General features: G+C 43.3%; 1 protein-coding gene across 2 annotated transcripts in view; it reads right to left on the bottom strand.

Moving 5' to 3' along the window:
- Window positions 1–17,239, bottom strand: part of NARS2 (asparaginyl-tRNA synthetase 2, mitochondrial) — a 52,611-nt gene that overhangs the window by 9,366 nt on the left and 26,006 nt on the right. The window contains exons 7-11 of one of the 2 annotated variants that reach the window (XM_069808540.1): window positions 11,464–11,596; window positions 4,886–4,984; window positions 4,419–4,456; window positions 2,569–2,635; window positions 937–1,074 (exon numbers count right to left, since the gene is read on the bottom strand). In XM_069808540.1, the coding sequence (XP_069664641.1) occupies window positions 937–1,074; window positions 2,569–2,635; window positions 4,419–4,456; window positions 4,886–4,984; window positions 11,464–11,596 (475 nt within the window). Of the gene's footprint in view, window positions 1–936; window positions 1,075–2,568; window positions 2,636–4,418; window positions 4,464–4,885; window positions 4,985–11,463; window positions 11,597–17,239 lie in introns of both variants that reach the window. The other variant, XM_069808539.1, reaches the window with a different exon arrangement.

The following is a 17,239-nucleotide window of genomic DNA, read 5'->3' as shown; positions in this document are numbered from 1 at the left end:
AAGTGCAGTGGTGTTCCAGACTGTGGACATCTACAGCAGGTGGTGTGAACTGAATCCCACCAGGTTACTCTGGTGACAACCTGTGCATGTAGGCAAGCCTGCGCAGGGTATAAGGAACCCAACAGCAGCTCACAAGGAGACAAAGACACACAGCCAAGTTTCCTGAAGCCCTGATTCCCTTAGAGTTTAAGCTGCTCTGACGCTTGTAACTTGTGTTTACTCCATCTGCCCCCATTCCTTGAGCCAGCTCTAGTGGTAATGATACCAATGGATCAATGGCACCGATGTGCTGATCCAAGTGTTAGGATCCCAGTGTTATCCCCTATGCTGTTAGGTTTGGGCTGCTTTTCTTCTCTGTTTTGTTTTGTAGAGTTACTTCTCCCATCCCACAGCTGGACCGTTGCTAGAATTAAAGCCAGTGAAGTGACAGTGGCACATGGTGGGGTAGTCGCTCTTTTTGGTAGAAGCAATGTTTCAGGTTGTCTCACTTCAATTGGGAAATCACACCTTCAAAGCACGAGACCTGTGGAGGAAGAGTCTACGTCTTGTGTCCATCTGCTATTTGAGTATTACATAGATGCTAGATTTGGATGACAAGAGTATCACAGGCTGCTTGGAGCATTGCAATTTTAGGCATTTCACATAGTAGTACGGAAGTCTACCAGGAAAAGAAATAAACTATGGCAAATCCATCTTAAAGGACTTAAGCAAAAACTTAACACTACCTAGCTCCCGAATCCTCCTCATGTTGTTCCTGCTTTGGGGATTTCTTCCACAACAGGAAAACAACTGAACAGGATCATCTGATGGTCACATCTTATCTTGGACTTCTTGACCAGAGGCCCAGCAGAAGACTATTCTCATCTGTCTATCTATCAGTAGGGTAAGACACATATGTAGCCAAAAAAGAGGAGGAAGTGTGACCTACAGACTTACTGTATGTTGAGGTCCATCTTCATTGTCCCGCATGTAGAAAGGTTTGAGGTCATATGGGTAGTTAATCACAAACACGGGAACCTCTCCACAGTGCTTCACCAGGTACTTTTCATGTTCCGTTTGGAGGTCACAGCCCCACTGTAAAGACAGCAAAAGGGACCTGGGATGCTGCTTTGGTGCACTTTGCCTGTGGCAAGAGCCACAGAAAAATCGCTGCGTAGGAGAGATGTGTAGCTTTGAATAACATGAAACCAAGCACAGCAACTTCTCACACAGGCCACTGGGAAAATTTGCTAAGCAGACAAGAGTTTCACGAGTTTTAAGGCAGAGCAAAGCAATGAAAATAACATGGTTAACTTCCACAGAACAGGGCCAGATCATCCCTGCATCAAGCCCAACCATCTGGTATCAAATCAGAAAAAAACCCAAACAAACAAAATCCCCCAAATCACACTCCACATAGCTTAGGGGAAATAGGCACTTATCCAAAATCAGCTTACTCAACCCAGCAAAAAGCCTTATTTCAGTATTACCTTTGGTATATAGAAAGCAGCTTTACTAGGCTGACTGCTCTCTTCCCTGCTGTGTCCTGTTACACACTACATTAATTCTCATTTAAGAAAACCCAGCATCCTATTAAACAATTCTTTGTTATCAGAAGCATTGGACATTTGTAATGTCCTTCACTTCTCCTTTCTTCCAGCAATGCTATAAATTCTGTGGATTTTGACTAGAGACCTCCAGTCCATTATAGGATGTGCAAAGAATATCAGGGGAGTGGAACGGGAAGAGGGGAACAGATATTCTGCAGACTCTCCTCATCTGAAAATATCCCGAGTTTGCTGTCTCATATCAAGGTAGTACTGATAGAGGACTTGATGTTCTACACCCACCTGTAGGCAGAGATAAGACAGTTACCCAACTGGCTACAAAGGTGGCTTCAGCCAGAGGGTTATTTTCCTCAAAGCATCAGAACGAGATAAAGATTAATCAGTATACACATATACATGAGATTAGCACCACCATGAATGCTCTCCCTACTGGTGTGTGTGTTTGAGATTGGGCAAAATATGACTTTCAGAAAACCATAATCTAACAGTGTTAGAAAGACTAGCATGTGATTCTTTCTCCTGGTCAAAATCTATGCTTTGGAAAGACAAGGGATTGCCTTTACCTAGATCTAGATTACACGGTATTTTGATGTGGTTTTGGCTTATTAGTCCTTGTCAAACTTTTGGTGCTGTCCTAGTATTATTCCTTTATTTGAGGACTGTTACAGCAACTCTCCTTACTTGACTGCTACTGAATATGCAACATATTTGGCACTACTCACATACAGTAAAGAGAAGCACTTTTGCCAAAGCCTTGGTCCTTCAACAGCAAACTCATCACTTCCTTCCCTGCAAACGTTACATGTTCTTTGCTACAGAACTCACTCCTTATATTGCTTCCGTTTCTTCCCCAAAGGGCAAAAGTCGTACCTGGGTTACAACTGAGCAAACACCCCAGGAGGCAGATAACCTGTGTGAAGTAACAACTCTTGTATCAGAAAGAGCGAAATGAGATCTACAAAGTTCAGGCTGGCTGTGTGCATGAACAGGCATAGGGACAAGCTGCCACACAACTACCTACCTCTGGCTTGAAAGTGAAAGTTTGAGAAGCTTGCTTCAAAATTTCCATTGCTTCATTGTAGGAAATTCTGCAAAAGAAAAAAAAAACTCTTTAAGATAACTGTGAAAGGATTAACAAGAAAGTTTTCTGGCTAAGTGCCGTACTGGAAAATTAAGGAGGCATTTCCCCACCACCATGCCAACTTGTGCTGTGATGTCAGACTTCCCAGCAATGCTTCTTTGGAATGAAACCAAAAACCATTTTATACAGCAAGAACCCTATGTTTTCCTGTGCTTCAGCTACATGCAGGGCAGGAAATGCTAAGCTCTCAAGACACTTTTGCATTATTGCAATGTTGCATTTCAGTCAGAAGTGAGCTCTGCAGAAAATTGCTTCACAGAGATTTGTGGATTTTTTTTAAGAAAACAATATGCCCTCATCAGCATAGCTCTACCGTTCAGGTTGTTGTTAGGCAAAAATAACAGCCCAGAAAGCAAAGGGCTTGTAGCTCAAACATTTTCATTTTACTCTGCAAAAATTGTGAGATTTATTTGCAGCAATGTTTCTCTACTCCTCTGACAGATCTGAAAGCAGATTCTCCACTGACTTCCACCAATACAAAAGAACAGCATCATGGCAGAGCAAACAGAAAAAGTGCAGTGAAAGATGCTGCAGGTTTGACAACTGGAAAATCAAGACTCAATGGAAGATACTTTTGCTGACAAGTTTTCCACATACCAAGCTAATATTGTGGACAGAGAGAAGAAAGAATAACCTGGTCACAATAATTTTATCTCTCTGTATCATTGGCTAAATCCAATTATAAACCAAATTCCCTCAAGAGAACGAGCTCTTTACACCCAGCTACAAGGTTTCACTAATACAGGGAAGGCTTCTGGAGGAAATACCTCAAGAAGGAATATATTGCTCCATGTGTTTCGATTATGAGACACCATGGTCCAAATGAGGTAGATCACTGGCACAAGTTCAACGCATGTAACTGATGTGTGTAAGCCAGGAATGCCCCAGATCTGCCAGCAGCTGATGAAGAGAGAAACAGAGAAGAGAGAGAGAGGCTGACTCACTCTCTTTTGCCTTGGACCATAGGAGAAGCTGAGTGCAACTTTGTCCTCTCAGAAATATCAGTTAGGTCCAAAGAGAGAAGGACTTAAATGGGCAGACAGTGACTTCACTGATGTCCCCCACGGTGCTTATGCAGGCACGAGGCGCAGGGCTCTATCACGATCCTGTTGCCCAAGCGTGGCTGTAGCTGCTTAACAGGAAAACCAGTGCTGGGCTAAGCAGCCCTACAATGTTCTGTGGGATGAATGGAGAGCACCACTGTTTGAAGAGACAGGCAAAAGTAGGGAAGAGGATGTATTCTTGGGGGCCAAGGAGGGAAACCAAAAGCCTTCAGTTCTTTAGCACACAGAGAACTGGGAAAAGGACTTGCACAAGCAATCAGGAATACAAAACCAATTTTGAGATTTTTAAATATCAAAAAATAGCTTCATTAAAAGGGAGCCATCGGAGTGGAAGTCTGAAGGAAGGCAGAGCACCAAAGCCAAACCCAAGCAAGACAGCGAGCAAACCACTGTGCAAGTACATACTGGAAGGAGGATAGCCTTACAGAAAGAGGATCTTGTCCAGGGAAGCAAAAGCCAAAGGCCAGCAGATTCAGATGCCAGTCTCATGCAGATATGAAAGGGCAACTGACAAACAGTACAAAGGGAACTGCAATTCATGCTCTTTTGGAGACATTATGCTAACCCAGAAGACATTGAGTTGGGAAAGAAAAAGAACATATACAAAATAGGAACTCTTTCCCCCAAAAGCCCTCTTGCAGATAATTTTGAAATAGAAGTACTTACATCACAAATTTGTTCTTCAGTGTTTTTGCCAACCTGTCCTTGGTCAAAACAAGAAAAAAAAAAACAACCATAAAGCTACTCTTAAGGGTTCAGGGGCCCAGAGAGAACTTAGAAAAGCTACCTCCCTCTAAGTTTTATTTGTAGGTCTGCATTGTGATCTAGATATGGGTCAAAATCTACTCCCGGCCATTCAGTGCTAAAAGGGTACCCGATTACTGGAGCTGATGATTCAGAGGCTGCTAGATGATGTGACAGCTACAGTTCTACCACACTTACTACCAGCTACAAAAAGTTGTGTGTTCTCTCTGTTCATCTGAACAATTGCTTAAGCTCCGGCCAACTTTTAGCTCTTCACAGTTTTTTAACACAGGACAACACAGTAAAAAAATAAAACCTAAGCCTTCCTATAGCCAAGAGCCCCCAAAATGCATAACAGGATTGCAGTTCTTTCCTGTCACATTTATTACCTTCTGGGCAGGAGCTATGTATTTATGAAAAAGCTCAACATCACGAGGACATTTGGAGAACACAGTGCTTGTCACTGTCTTGAAAAGATCTTCCATAACCTAATAGAGAAAACAGGAGTGCATGAGAAATTAACACTGCTTAGATGCCCCAGACTGTAAATAAAACACAGTACACATCCGCCAAAGGGTACAGAAGGAGCTTCTGTCCTGCATGGTTAGACTGCATAAGAGGGTACCAGCTTGTTAACGCTCCTAATTAGCAGGCTTGCTCAGTAGCTGAAGAGGAGTGGAACCTGTATTTCTGCTACGGGTTTAGGGTTTCAGTGTCTGCTGATGGCCTCAGTACCTTCAGTCAGGTATCTCCAGTGAAAAAAACACAGCTAAAACATTCAAACAGTAGCCCTGGTCAGCCACAAACACACACATTACAACCATTTGTGGTGACTGGTCTCAGATTAATTATTAGTGAGGTATCTGTCCTGTAATGAGCGATTCTGTTTTTCTACTTTGTTGTTAGAAGAGGCAGAACTAAAGGAGAGAATAAATGCGTACTGTGTAGAGCCAGCCCATCAAACAGATCCCAGCTAGAGAGACTCTGCGCAGTAAGAGCAAAGCAAAGAGAACTTGTACAGAGATGAGTAGAGAGCTAAAGCGGAAGACCCATCAACGCAGGGATGTTTGAGAAACTGAAAAAAGATGTGGTTTCATTTCCCTAAACTACTGTGGATTAACTAAATGACATTATCATCCAATTTGGATACACTTATCCAGTAAAATAGGCCTTACCCATGAAGAAATTAAAATGCCATTTTGGTTCTAAACAAAAAAAAGCCCCCATGTGGGATGCCACTGCATTTTGATCAACCCATTTTATGAGTACTTTTCTCTTTTGGTTAAGCAAAGCAGACCATCCAAGACACTTGCTGTTGTGCAGATTAAGAGTTCCCATGACTCCTTGTAGTCTTACGCCTGTACAAAGGAGGTAGTTGATACCCGTGTAGTACTGATGGTCCCAACTCTTCTTCAAAATCACCTTCCTTATTCTCATCTCCTTTGTAAGGAACAAAGCAATGCAGCTGGGCTGCATATCATCTCAGCCTGGGATGGGACCAGGGTTTTTGCAACAAAAAGCACCTTTGAAAGTCCTGGCACATTCCTGTTTTTTTTCCTGTGAGCACAACAACTGCTTCATTAATTGTAGAGTTGAGAGAAGTGAAGTATCCACCGATAATATCTAGGCGAGTAGCAAGTCCCTAGACACCACAAAGCCCAGAAGAGACTAACTGTGAAAAGATGAACCTGATGTTCAGTCAGCAGATCGGAGGAAGGAGCAGGTCTCTGCCTTGCAAGGAACCAGATCTTAAAGGGTAAGAGGAACAAAAGGCACAGAAAAGAAGAAGCTGGGCAACTGACATAGCCAAGACAATATTTTGGGCACGATGTTCAAACTCTCATGTTTAGCAGAACATCCTTCATCAAGTCTCCCAAACTGCTGAAACACTGCTCTGCACTGATGAACAACCTCTGCATCCCACCAGCCTAGAGAAGGTGGTAAATCAGTCCATTTTGACTCCTCTGGAGCTAAAGAGCCTCCAGACCCCTGCATCAATCTGGGCCCTCTTTTTAAAAAGGTAAGATCCAAATAAAGGAACAGCATTATCATATGCAGATGAACAATTTTACCCCTACTGGTACTCAAACACAGAGGAAATGAAAAGCTAGCATTCCTGCTGCTGAGTGGCAAATAACCAAACAGTCAGCTTTGAACTTTCTTCAAAGTAGCTAGAAAAAGGCTTATGCAAATGAAATTAGAAAACTACTTGGCAATTCATCTGGTTTCACCAGGCAGAGTTGAAGGGATTTTACATTAAGCTTCCTCTTTCCAGAAAATGAAAGTATCATCTGGTTTCAGAAAAGCATGTTGTTTAATTAGCACTTTTTTTCCTCACTGTGCGATAAAGTAACAATTAGGTTCCCACAGCATTCAACATAAGCAGCTTCCTCTTGTGGAAAAAAGATGTGGGTGGTATGGGAAAAACAATCTGAGAAATATTTCCAGGTTTGAAACTTGAGGTTTTATCCTGGCAAAAAAAGACAGACACGTGGGTCATGCATTGGCCTCCTCGCTGCTCTTATTTATGCCAAATGTGTACTAGGCACGAAAAGTGGAGGGAAAAAAGAAAAAGGAGGGAAAAAGCTCTCCAACTGAGAAGTTATGGCTTTAAGCAGATAATACAATGAAGAACTGGAAAGTAGGCTATATGAAAAATGAGTGGAGAAGCATAACCACTGGTTTGCTGGTTTGAGGGAACACAAGCTGGAGATACAGGAGAAGTGACTGGTTTGAACATATCCTGAAAGAAACATGTTTGATAGGAGTCTTACAGAGGGAAAAAGCCATTGGAATCGAAGCAAGTAGCTCATCTCAGAGGTTGGATTCCTGATGTCCAAAAGCCCTTTAATTTGGTTGCTTCATAATGGAAATGTAGAAATTGTGCTGGTAGGAGGGCAGGTGAGTAAGACGGAGGTGAAAGATTTCCATTCTTCCTCATTGCTCCCAGACTTTCTCTCGATTTTCACCTTTCAAAGAAGTTCAGCAGTATCAATCTTGTCCTTCCCCAATGTTCCTGTGGAACTTAATGGTTAACTGTCCAATTTTGATTAGAAGCAGCTCCCAACTGTATTGTTTAATTTTAACTTGGATCTTTTGATGCTGCAACTTATCCTCTTATCAAATAAAATTTTGACCAGAGTTGAAACAGAGGAAATCATCAACAAAACAGCAGTAAATGTCAGCAGCAGCAATTGAAGGTGCTTTACACTGCAAGAAGGGTTCAAATAATCATCTTTATTACATAAGACACCTTCAGAAAAATCACAAAAACTGCCAAGTAGGATTTTTGTTTATGCATTCACCTGGGGTATGCATATGGATGCAGTGTAGATCACAGGGCATTTACATATGAAACAGTCACCAAATGGACCATTACTGCGTACCTTCATGCTTGCTCACACACACCATACGTGTGTGCACATACACACACACACAGAGGGGAGATTTGCATCTGTTCTTGGTCATAAAGTATCCTCTCTCAGCTATATAACCAACAGCTCAGGACTCACTCTGGAGGGATGCTGTTGTTATGAAAAGAAGGAGACTCTTCTCTGTCAGACCACTGCTTCGCTGGCCATCGAAGCTGAACAATAAATGCTGATGGAGCCTCAGCTATGGCAGCTGTACACCACTTCAGAGAAGGAACCCACAGCCCTGCAGATACCCCAGTGTTTCTAAAGAACTCTGCGCAAGACACTTGGAACAAACCTTTCCCATGTGATTACCGGTGTTTGTTCCCTTGAGACTGCAGTCAGATTTGCCCAACTGTCTTAGCCTTGGCACTGAAGACAGAAAGTACTCCGAGTGCAAACTATTCTGGAAATCAAACCACACCCGTGTTTCGGATCTAAGGTCCCTGAAACTGACATCCAAAAATCAGTGCCACTGTTGATTTCATTTCATGCCTGAATTCCCTTCTGTAAAACAGAGGTAATAATGCTCCATGTCACTGGGCTGTAATGACAGCAAATTAATTTTGATGAAGTACATAACCAGTGGAAGACAATACTTCTGCCCTCAGGACAGAGCTCAAATACTGTGTGTTAAATTGTACTCTCCATCTTAAAGAGATGTATTCTCCATCTCTTAAAGAGACAGTGGTGCTAGGATGTGCTCTTGTTAAGGAAGACTAACAATATGCATAAACTCCCAAAAATGCCCTCAGGAAAACTTCCTTCCGGCATATCCTAACTTTACAGCCTAAATAATGGGTTTTTTAGCATGGTTTTGTATGTGCATTTGATGAAATTCAATAATGACTGCATCATATGGCCTCTTTGAGACCCCATTAGCATCACAAGTGAAGTGGGATCCTTTAAATCCACTGCACTACTAAGACAGTGGAATGAAAAATAGAAGACAACGATCTACAAATACGGCTACATGACACAGCACTGAAGAGAGAGGGAGAGGGTGGCAGCAGGCATCTCAGATGACAGATGAGACTGGAGACCTTGGACCTCCAATTCAGGGACTAGAGGGGCAACGGCTCTAGTGAGTCCAGACACTTCCATACAAATCAGACCCCTTCCACTGTCTTACCTGACCTTCTTCTAACTCCCCCTCTTTCTCATCCAGTTTGGAGGAAGAGTGCTTTGGGGCAACTTGACTCAACTTCTTGACTAGACTCTTATGCAAAGAGGCCACAGAGGCCTCTCCTTAGATGCACTTACATATACCCTGTACACTGAAGTAGTAAACTATCAGCCAGCCAGCCAGCGTGGAGTACTGCACTGAGCACATGGGACTTTCCGCAGAAAGTATTGTGAAACCAGTATTGTGAGAGTTTAAGCTTCTTTGGAGCACTAAAACACATTTTGGCACAGAACAGAAATTTAAATTGCGTGATCAAGACGCGTAAGACTTCACAAGAACTGTGCTACTAATTTAGGAATAACTGAGCACTACTCTGTGCAATTACAGTGGGAAAAAAAGTCGTTGCTCTAAGATTTCAGGCCCTTTGCTCCCAAATACATGTAGCTTTGTTACTAAATCTTCTTCTTTTTATTTTGTAAGGAAAGCTATGTTTCTTTTGGAGCTTTGACCGAGAGAAAGATCTCAAGCCTCATCAGTGAATGGTAAACACGTACATCTTTGTAGCAAGGCTCTTTTTTAATGGTCTATAAGCAAATACTTCAAGATGTCCCTGAAGAAGCTGAGCATTCCCAGCACACTAACTTGCTGAAGAGGTATTCAGTCCAAATGTTGAATACCAATTTTAAAAATAAATTTTAAACAATCCAGCTCTTTATGTGAGGACAAAGTTCAGATGCTAACCCTGGCCAAGAGCCCCCAAGGCTTTCAACTGGGCGTTTTGCACTGAACAAAGAACTTGCAGATGACGACAAACAGACAAACTGCCCAACGGGCAGATATATGAGAGAACACTGAATTTAGGTCAGTTACGTGGGGAAAAAGAAACTTAACTTAGGCTTTAGAGCAGCTGTCAGTTTTGGTTGTGTTTTTTTTTTTTTTTAAAGAGAGATTGCCCAATGATTTAAAAATAAACAAAACAGGAACTCCACTTCTGCAAATGAGAACATCACAAAAGTAAGCATGTTGCAATGTAGACTTGCTATGAGGAATGCAAAATGATGGCTGCTAGGAGAGTTTCCGACAAGCATCTGTCCCTACAACATAGACTTCGGGACAGAGGGAAGAAGCGAAAGAGGAGAGCACAAGCTGAGACTTCACAAGATGTTTAGCAACAACAAAAGCCAAGCCAAGAAGGGTTCCTCCTTTCCCTACAAACAAAAGCCCTACACATTCCAGAACCATTCTCAAATCTGATTCTCTGAATCGTCTGAACTGGCTGTCTATACTTCAAAAGCCAAGAAATTAGTGTTCTCAGCACAAGAGTATAGATACGTTCCTGCTGTGTTCAAGGGGTCAAACACCACTTAACAGAAGACCCTGCTTATTATACTAGATAAAAGCAGTTAAAGTTTCAATCAGGTCCTGATTACCTAGAGAAACAGCAGGCTCAGGAAGTAAGGCGCAAACATATACATATGCTTTGCTCTAAGAATACACAAAGTTGTTCTGGAGAAATGGAGAGAGAAAAGAAAGAGTGGGATGCTATTAATGACAGAGCACAGGGATTCCCAATGGGTCAGTCCACACAGCCCACTGCCATCCAGACATCCAAGATGCAGAAGCAGCACACACAAGAGACAGAGTATGTCAGCTCTGCTGTCAGGCCATACTGACTCAGCAGACTGTAGATGATCCAGGCTGAAGAAACCACCACCTGGATATTATTTTATAAATCTGTAGCCAGTGCCTCTGGTCTTTTTCTTTTTAAGGCTATTTCTCCAATAGCTTTCCAAGGAGCTTATCTGATATATGAGAGTGTGTGTGGATGTTTACTTCCAAGTCCTACTAGGCATAAACTGGCTTATGCTGAGACTAGTAAGATGCATTAGCATCCATCATGTGGTTAAACTGCAACTGAGAGGTCAATCCTGAAAAATCAGAAGCTAGCTGACTAAGGATTTCTTTCAGTCTTCTGCTAAAGCCACAGTGGATAGTGTATGCCAGGAACTGTTTCTGCTTGAGATTTCAACGCAGGTTTCAAGGCGCTCTTTACAGAGCACGCCAAGGGACACACTGCATAAATACCGCTCAGATTCACTGGAGAGATGTTGAAGGTTTTGAAGGGTAGAGTACCACTTTCATTAGCACCAGTCAAGCACATTTACACATTTCCTGGCAATACAGCAACTGTGCAGCCTCCCATACAGATGAGGGCTGCGTTCGTGCCTATACGCTCCCTTCCAAATCCCCTCTGTGGCCTCACATCTGCTGAGCAAACCCTGATCCTTGGGAAGTCCCTGTGCAACCTCTACCCAGTTCACACAGGGCGAGAGGAGCTGTGACCTCAGTTGAGGGCAGTGAGCACAGCTCAGGGACGAGGAAGAAGTTCTGGCACCGGTCCTGCAGCACAGACATTTGGAGTGCCCACCTGCATGATGTCTTCGAGGCTTTCAGTGAAAGACAGCTCAGCCTCCACCATATAGAACTCCGCCAGGTGCCGGCGACTCTGCGAGTTTTCTGCTCGGAACGTCGGGCCAAAGGTGAACACATGGGTAAAAGCCCTGCAAGGCGACAAGAAACAGGTAGGTCAGGCCCAGCACACAAGCGAGTTTGCTATACTTAAAGCCCCCACTTTTCTCCCAGGATCTAGACGTACTCATGTTTCTATTTCATCTTTGACCAGTTTAATGGTGCTGCTGGGTATGCTGCTGTTACATTCCTTCAACCAGGCACAGAGAGGGGTTATTCACACCTCTTCATGACTCAGGGAGGTTGTACAAACCCTAACCAGCTTTTGCTGAACACCATTCATGCTCAGGACACTTTTTGTAGCTGTGTGGGAATAAAAAAATGACATTCTGCAGAACCAGATCACTGGAGAAGCACACGGACATTGCAGTCAGGCTCCCCTTGTCCACGTCCCTTCACGTTTATTTGGCTGCAAGGTCTGACTTTTATGGGTGCTGTGACACCCCAGAGCTCAACAGAGCAGAGAGGGTCCTGCTGCTGGAGTTGCTGGGCTGGTGTTAGCACTGAGAGGTGGCTGGCGAAGCCCAGCAGGACGGACGTACAGTGTACGGCTTGCAGTCCCCCTCTAGTGGCAAGACCAAAGTTTATTGCCGAAAGAGCCTTCGAGATAAAGAACTGGGCTCCTTCCACACAGCTAAAAATGGTTCAGCTAAAAAGGGTCTCTACTGCAGAGAACACATCTGGGATATCATTTTATGCCGAAGCAACCAATGCATTTCCTATTATGAAGCTATTTCTCCAGCAACCTTCTGGGGAGCCTATTTAAATACATCCTCTCTTGTTCTGCAGTCACGTCATGCTGTGTTACACAGGATACAAAAGCCTTCTTGATTCTCCACTTCCTTTGTAAGAAACATTCCTATCAAACAGCAACACACCTTTAAAGGTTTTATTTTTACCGTGGGGAAGCTGCACTCCAAGCAATACCTTTTACACTGTGGGCTATGAGCACTTGGGCTCCTAGACATCCTCAAGCCAGCAAGAACTTCCCAAACAGATGCCGTGACAGCTGTGTTTCCTCTCATGCTGCATGGGAAGCAAACTATGATTGGGGAGAGACCGAGCTGCTTCAGAAAAAACCATGGACTAGGCAGCTGCTATCTTTGGTTCATCTTTAACTTGACATTTTTAGCTGTAGACAGTGTGTAGGAGAAAAAGAACCTGACCAGTAGAGATTAAGCACAGTTTAACACTCATGAAAGGATGTGTGCTAATTGCTGGGGTTGGCATTTGACTTGCATCTTGCTCTGCAAGCTTTCAACTTAAAGAGGACATTCGCTGAAGTTTTTGCACAGGCCAATTTTGTTAAACTGAAGTTCAAATAAACAACGCTACAAAAAGCAGCATTTTTCCTTTGCCCCATACAGAGGCATCTGCACTGCAAATAAAGGAACACACACATTCTGCTTCACTCATCTGTTCCCTCATGTCACATGATGGTTAAAAGTTACGATCCAAAGAAACAGCACTTTCTTTTTCCTTGAGCTGCTAACAGTAAAAACACCAGAAGAAAGTTCCACGTCAAGACTCTGAATACGTAGCCTGCCTGTTGGTTTCTTTTCTCCACTGGCTCTGCACTCCCTGCTCCAATAAATACACTTTCTGTCTCTACTTTGCTTCCATACCTGTACTCTCTCATACATGACCACGGCATCTACGATGCCAACCAGATTTTGCAGCAAACATCTTTCCTCAAGCATAATTTTCAGCATGCCTCTTTTTCCTCTGCTGCCTTTCTCACTTGCTGTGATGTTACTGTATACTTCTGCCATAACTCAGTCATCCTCCTTCAAACTGTCCTTTGCTATAGTGTCTATAAAACCTCAGCAATGTTTAGATTGTGTAGAAGTGATGTACCAAGACACTTACTCACTGCACAGGCCAGTATTATCTCATCAGTTCCTTGTGCTCCCCCATCTGTAGCCATCTGTTGTCTTGGGTTATACAGAAATGCATGTTCTTCCTCACAAGGCCTTTTTGTTTTTCTTGGGTTTTTTCCCCATGTTCCTACAGCACCTGGCACAACAAGGTCTTGAATCCAAAGCTTAAGAGCCTCAACTGCTATAGCAATACAAACAACAAATATCAAACAATGAGTCACTTGGCCAAAATTGTTGAATGTCTAAGGCAGAACTGGTCAAAAACTTGCCAGGCCACAGAAGTTGGCCTGCAGTGGGAAACAGGAGACACAGGTTCTTGTGCTACCTATGCCCATGTTTCAGGCTTTTGCTAAAATATTTCAATTTGGGGCTCTTCAGTTAAAGAAATAATTTTCCCTAAATAAATGAGTTTAGTCACAAGTTCAGATTGTGACTGGGCCAGGACTGGACACAAGACAAAAATATTTTCAAAAAGCTTGCAATTGCTAAAGTACCCACTCAGGTCTGCTTGGTTTGATGTGCAGGTCTCCAATTTCTTGCTGACATGAAGTCCTCAAAGTAACACTTAGAACTAAAGTGTGATACCAGCTGGCTAGCAAAGAGATCCTGTCCCACAACAGTTTGGCTTCAGTGAGAGACACATTTCTCAACAGCTGTCCAGGCATGGGCACTGACACTTCAGTTACTGCAGGTTACCATGGCAGATGACAGTCTCCAGCAATGCAGGCTACTATGAGCACTTTGAGCTAACTGTACTTATTTCCTACTGAATAGCAGCCCAAGCATGATGACTAGTTACTTATCTTCCAAGGGGCTTGCTAGCTGCAAGATAGCTAAAAGTAATAAAAAAAAAATTTAAAAACCCTTATTGCTCCACGATGTTAATCATGGTCAAACACTTCACAGTCACAGATCGATTTTGTGCTGGAAGAATAAAGCCTCTCCCTGTACCTGAGACAGCTTTTGGAGAGAAGTGCAGAACAACTCCCACAGGAACAGATTTCAGTCTTTTCTCAACTGTAGGCATCCTGTCGTAACCAATCTTCTCTAACTTGTACACTGAGCACCTCCTACATTTACAAAACGAACCATTAGCACTGCAACTTCATGGATTATCCCAAGGTGCTCAAAACCAGCAGGGATAAGGGCTTTGTGACAGCCTGTAGAGAACCTGACATCACTGGTGTAGGGCTGAATTTGCCTGTCTGCCCCTTGGAAGAAGGCAAAAAAACCCAAACCCCCAAATAAACCCATATCTGCAGAGAGGGGAGGAATCATTCTTTTCTCAGGCTAATTGTAAAGTGAAAAGATAGATACAAGTAACTGTAAGAACTTCACCATGATCCTGGGACCCTGGCAAAGGGAAACTAGCCAGATGTCACGCTGACAAAGCGATCAAAGGAGCACACTAAATGCAAGTCATCTGGTAATGGCAATGCAGCACTGACCAGAGGCCTGGACATAACAGAGAAACACAGCTAAAAATACATATAGTCACTGTTATCAACTCCAAGCATGAACAATTATTTTTCATCCAGGCATTCATATACTGTTTACTGTGCTCTGCCATTCAAGACATTAAATAAATGCACGCTACACAAATCTGACCTTTATTTGTACTTCAACTGCTATTAAAAAACATATCTGTGATTTGATACACTGCTCTATCACACTGAGCATGTATAAATATATTAGAAAAGAGGGATGGGAGCTGACTCCGCTCCAATTTCATGGTACCGAGAGCAGAACCAGTCATTTTGTTCTATGTGCATTCACTACCTAACACAATGGAGCCTCAGTCCAGGGCTGTGACTCCTATGCTCTATGATGCAAATAATCATTCATTTAACATTCCCAGACCCCTGCAAGACTTCCAGCATTTAAAAATAACTTGGAAAATTCTGGCTAAGTCTCCAAAAGTGCCTAGGTCAGTTGGGGTTATGGGCACTCAAGAGTCTTTCAAAAAAAATCAGTAGCGCTAATTCCTCGTCTTCAGCAAAAGCACATACACAGGAGGGGAAAAATAAAAATTAAAAAAACCCAAGCCCAGTAATCTGTCAAGCCCTTTTCTTTAGCCATTACAGGCAGAGCAGTAACGTCTGTAACACTGTCCTTGTACGTGCTACCAAAGAACACAAGAGAGGCTTTGAAACGAGTCCCTTTGCAGTCAGCTTCACCCAGATCAGAGCTCTGGACAGCAAGCCTGAGTGCATTTATGCAGTTCACAGGCGCTGTCGAGGTCGACACCAGAAGGCGGCACAGAGCTGTTTAATTAATTGCTCCCTTTCTGGGACTGTATTTTGCTCTGCCCAGTTCTCTGGGAAAATCTGAGAGCTGAATGTGGAGGCCAAGAGAATACACACAGCGCTCACTCCAACACACTGAAACGCTGCAAAAGCCAGGGCCCTATCCTGCAAAACGCTGAGCTTGTTGCCCCAGCCCAGCAAAGGGCTTAGACACCTTCTAGGTACAGGCTCACAAGAGTCCCTTTAGACGCAGACAGCAACGCTTGGATGCATTGCTGGAGCACAGCCGTCCTCAGCACGGATGATTGCTTGGTGGAGGCTCATTCTTGCACAGGCTGCATTTGTGATCTCTACCTTATGAACATCCAGGAAGGAAAAAACTTCCCCCTTTTCACCCTTATTTTACACACTACTAAAACCCTCTTCACAAACAGCTACCTCTCCACCTTTGAGAGCTTTATGCCATGCAGAATGAAAGCTCATTTCATTTGAACTCGTTGACAATTCATTACTGAGGCAGTGATAGAAACCAATAGAGAAGTATAAAGTATCTGTGCCCAAAGCCGCTTAAAATCATCCTTTTAATTAAACTCACGCAATGTTTGTAGGCCTGAGCATCTCCGCCTTACTGGCAATTTTCACACTGCAATCCAAATATAATTAATTATGCTGATGGTTCCCAAGCCAGGAATGGATTGTGCTCCTTTTCTGAGCCAGGACTCCATGCTGTTACCAGAGTAATAGAGACTTATTTGTGCTGTCGAACCAAGGGGATATAACTCTGAGCAAGGCTATTAATCAAGAAGATGCAATCCCTGCACAGTCAGCTTACAGCCTATGCCAAGGTCACACCACACAGCAGTGACACAGCTGGAGGCAGAAGCTGGTTGTTGTGACTCAGGGCTAAGCGCTAAACCTCACCAGTATACACACAGCTATTCATTTGTACAGTGCCCTCGTTCTCACTCCAAAATACTACCGATATCTGCATAAACACAAATACAGTGATTACTCTGACAAGGTCTGCAGTGAAGAGTCAAGCTGAAAGGCGACTTGTGCCAAATCTTATCTTTGGCCATGCTAAATGAGCACAGCATGTGACCCTTCACCACAGTATGTTCCCCTGCACCATCATCCACCAACCCTCCCTACCACATGCACACACCAAAATCTAGATTGCAAGAAAATCTAGAAACAATAGCTTCTAACCCAAGGACAGAACAACACATGATATCAGCAGAGGAGGGAAGGAAAGAAAGGTGACCCTAAAGCCCAGGAGCTTAGCTTTGTCAGCCACATTGTCCTTTCCCTTAGGAAGGGAAGAAATTAATAAAGTGAGACATCTGATTTAATTCCACTCTGTTCCAGCACAACCATATTCATTTTGAACATGGACGACCTGCCTGCTCCATCAAAATAAGCAGATGACTTTGCTTGGCTGCCAGGAGACACCAGTCAGCTGCAGTGCTTGACCTAAGCACGACTAGGATTTTCAGAGATGCCGAAATTTGTACGTTGAAAGATGTTCTGGCCCAGTGCGAGAAACCAC

The sequence above is a fragment of the Haliaeetus albicilla genome, chromosome 20 (genome assembly GCF_947461875.1).
Source record: "Haliaeetus albicilla chromosome 20, bHalAlb1.1, whole genome shotgun sequence".
In the NCBI taxonomy this organism is placed as follows: domain Eukaryota; kingdom Metazoa; phylum Chordata; class Aves; order Accipitriformes; family Accipitridae; genus Haliaeetus; species Haliaeetus albicilla.
The sequence above is the reverse complement of the archived record's forward strand: the minus strand, read 5'-3'. Positions and strand labels throughout refer to the sequence as shown.